Source organism: Mus caroli, chromosome 9 (genome assembly GCF_900094665.2).
Source record: "Mus caroli chromosome 9, CAROLI_EIJ_v1.1, whole genome shotgun sequence".
NCBI lineage: Eukaryota > Metazoa > Chordata > Mammalia > Rodentia > Muridae > Mus > Mus caroli.
In genome coordinates, this window is record NC_034578.1 from 11019151 (window position 1) to 11021454 (window position 2304).

At 47.3% G+C, this 2304-nt stretch overlaps 1 protein-coding gene across 5 annotated transcripts in view; it reads left to right on the top strand.

The window, feature by feature from the left end:
• Mre11 (MRE11 homolog, double strand break repair nuclease) overlaps window positions 1–2304 on the top strand; it is a 50486-nt gene that overhangs the window by 28217 nt on the left and 19965 nt on the right. For all 5 annotated transcript variants that reach the window (XM_021171752.2, XM_021171753.2, XM_021171751.2 and 2 more), the window contains one exon: window positions 1824–1927. In XM_021171752.2, coding sequence (XP_021027411.1) covers window positions 1824–1927 — 104 coding nt within the window. The remainder of the gene's footprint in view (window positions 1–1823; window positions 1928–2304) is intronic.

Consider the following 2304-nt stretch of genomic DNA (forward strand, 5'->3'; position numbering starts at 1 on the left):
GGAGAGGAGAGGAGAGGAGAGGAGAGGAGAGGAGAGGAGAGGAGAAGACAAAGAGAAAAGAAGATAGAGAAGTGAAAGGTGAAGGAACAAAGGAATAAGAGGGTAAGAGAGCGAGGTGGGGGCTGAGCACCACTTGTTATAGTCTTCACTGTTGCTAGGTAACTGGGGAGGAGTTTAGCCTGAAGGTCAGAAGCTTGGGCCATTGCTTACGTGACTACTGACCATGTTTCTCTTGTGGGGGCCATGGGAGGTGGTACCTTAGGCAGGGGCCGGAGTTCCAGGAGCATGAGGGAACGCCTACCGTGTCATGTAGGTGAATTATGACCATCAGGTTCAGACCTCAGCTCCACTGGAGACCAGCCTGCAATTCCCCACAAGATACTGAAGGATAGAGATCAGAAAGCCATGAGCAAGAACCTTGTTTTGGCTGTGAGCTTTAATCAGTTACTTCTTACCTCGGTTTGAGTTTTATCTCCAGCAGATTTTGGTTGGGTAATACTTTTTTATTTAGACTCGAGTTGCTTGGTGGAAATGATGTCACCTATATGTGCCTTAACTGAAAGTTTCTTATTTGGGCCACTCTTATACTTTAATATGTGTGTGACATTGTATAAATGAGTATCAGCTCCACTGTTAAAATTTCTCATTTATAAAACCAGAATTGTGTTTTAAATGGCTAGCAGTGTGTGGCAGATGCAGAGCAGGCATTGCATTTGTAAAGTCACACTAAAGCTTCTGCCTTGGGCTCCTAAAGGTATGTGTCCACCTGGCCAGACACACTGTTTGAGCCGGTGGCTACCATCCAGTCATCTCCTAGACTTGCCCCATGGAAAATGGCCTTCCTCCTCTGGTGTATCATCTCGATTCTTTGCTCTGTGCTCAGATGATGGCCTTTGATGGCTGCATGTGGAGTCTGCCTCCTCAGTGTGCCTCGTTGTCTGTAGCGTGTACTACCTTACACTGCCATTGTGTGCTCTCTTCCTCATAGGCAGGGGTCTTTCAGTTAGCCCATGAAGGTGTCAGCAGAGCAAATGTGGGGCCTGTTTGCTGACCTCCTTCCCAGTGGGCATTGTTAAACTGCCCGGCACGGGGACTTAGCCAGAAGTACATTAATCTAATTTCCTGTTAGTGTTCTCACAGAATGCTGACAGGTGCTCACAGTTGAAACTTAATACAGTCTGTCTGTAAGAGGCACAGTCAGGCCGGGCGTGGTGGCACACGCCTTTAATCCCTGCACTCGGGAGACAGAGGCAGGTGGATTTCTGAGTTTGAGGTCAGCCTGGTCTACAAAGTGAGTTCCAGGACAGCCAGGGCTACACAGAGAAACCCTGTCTCGGAAAAAAAAAAAAACCCAAAAAAAAAACAAAACAAAAAAAAAAGAGAGGCACTGTCAGTAAGACTGTCTGTCTTCCTTTGTTTTGAACTGGGGTGTGTGGTGTGACGTCAGCAGCACTTTTTGATACTGCCGTGATTAGTTCTGGGACCTGGAAGTTCTGCCCATCACTTTTCTATTATAAGTGCAGATGGCCACATAGTGGAACGCTCTGCTATTGTGAGTGTGTTTTAACTCTCATACTTCCTGAAAGGAAGGCTCTGGAGACAATCTTAGCAGAACAGTGGCAAGAGCCATGGTCCTCTAAGATGAGGAAAGCTAATGTGGACTGTGTGGAAAAAGAAGCAAATCCAAAATAACCCCAGGGCCATTAGCAAATACAGCTTCCTTTTTTCCTGAAAACTCATGTGGGACCGCTGAGGAGCTGGTGAGGGTTTGACTATTGAATGTGTTATAGAAGCTGCTGGGTTTTCTGGTCTCCTTTCTGTAGGAGAAGAGATCAACTTTGGGATGCTCATCACAAAACCTGCTTCAGAAGGAACAACGCTTAGAGTAGAAGACCTCGTAAAGCAGTATTTCCAAACAGCAGAGAAGGTAACTCTTGAGAGCTCACTGTCGTGGGCTCACTGGAGGGAGGAGACACCAGGACCAGCGCAACTCTTCTTATAAAGGAAAAGGTTTAACTGGGGCTGGCTTACCGTTTCAGAGGTTTAGTCCATTATCACCATGGTAGAATGCAGGCAGACTTGGTGCTAGAGGAACTAAGAACTCTTGGTCTACAGGCAGCAGAAGGGGGCTGTCTTTCACAGTGGATGGGGCTTGAACATCGGAAACCTCAAAGCCCACCCCACAGTAACGCCCTTCCTCCAATAGTGCCACTCCCTGTGGTTCAAGCATTCACACACAGGAGTCTGTGGGGTCCTTCCCTAGCCATCAACAACACTCATGGTTTCTTAAGAATGGGTGGCACA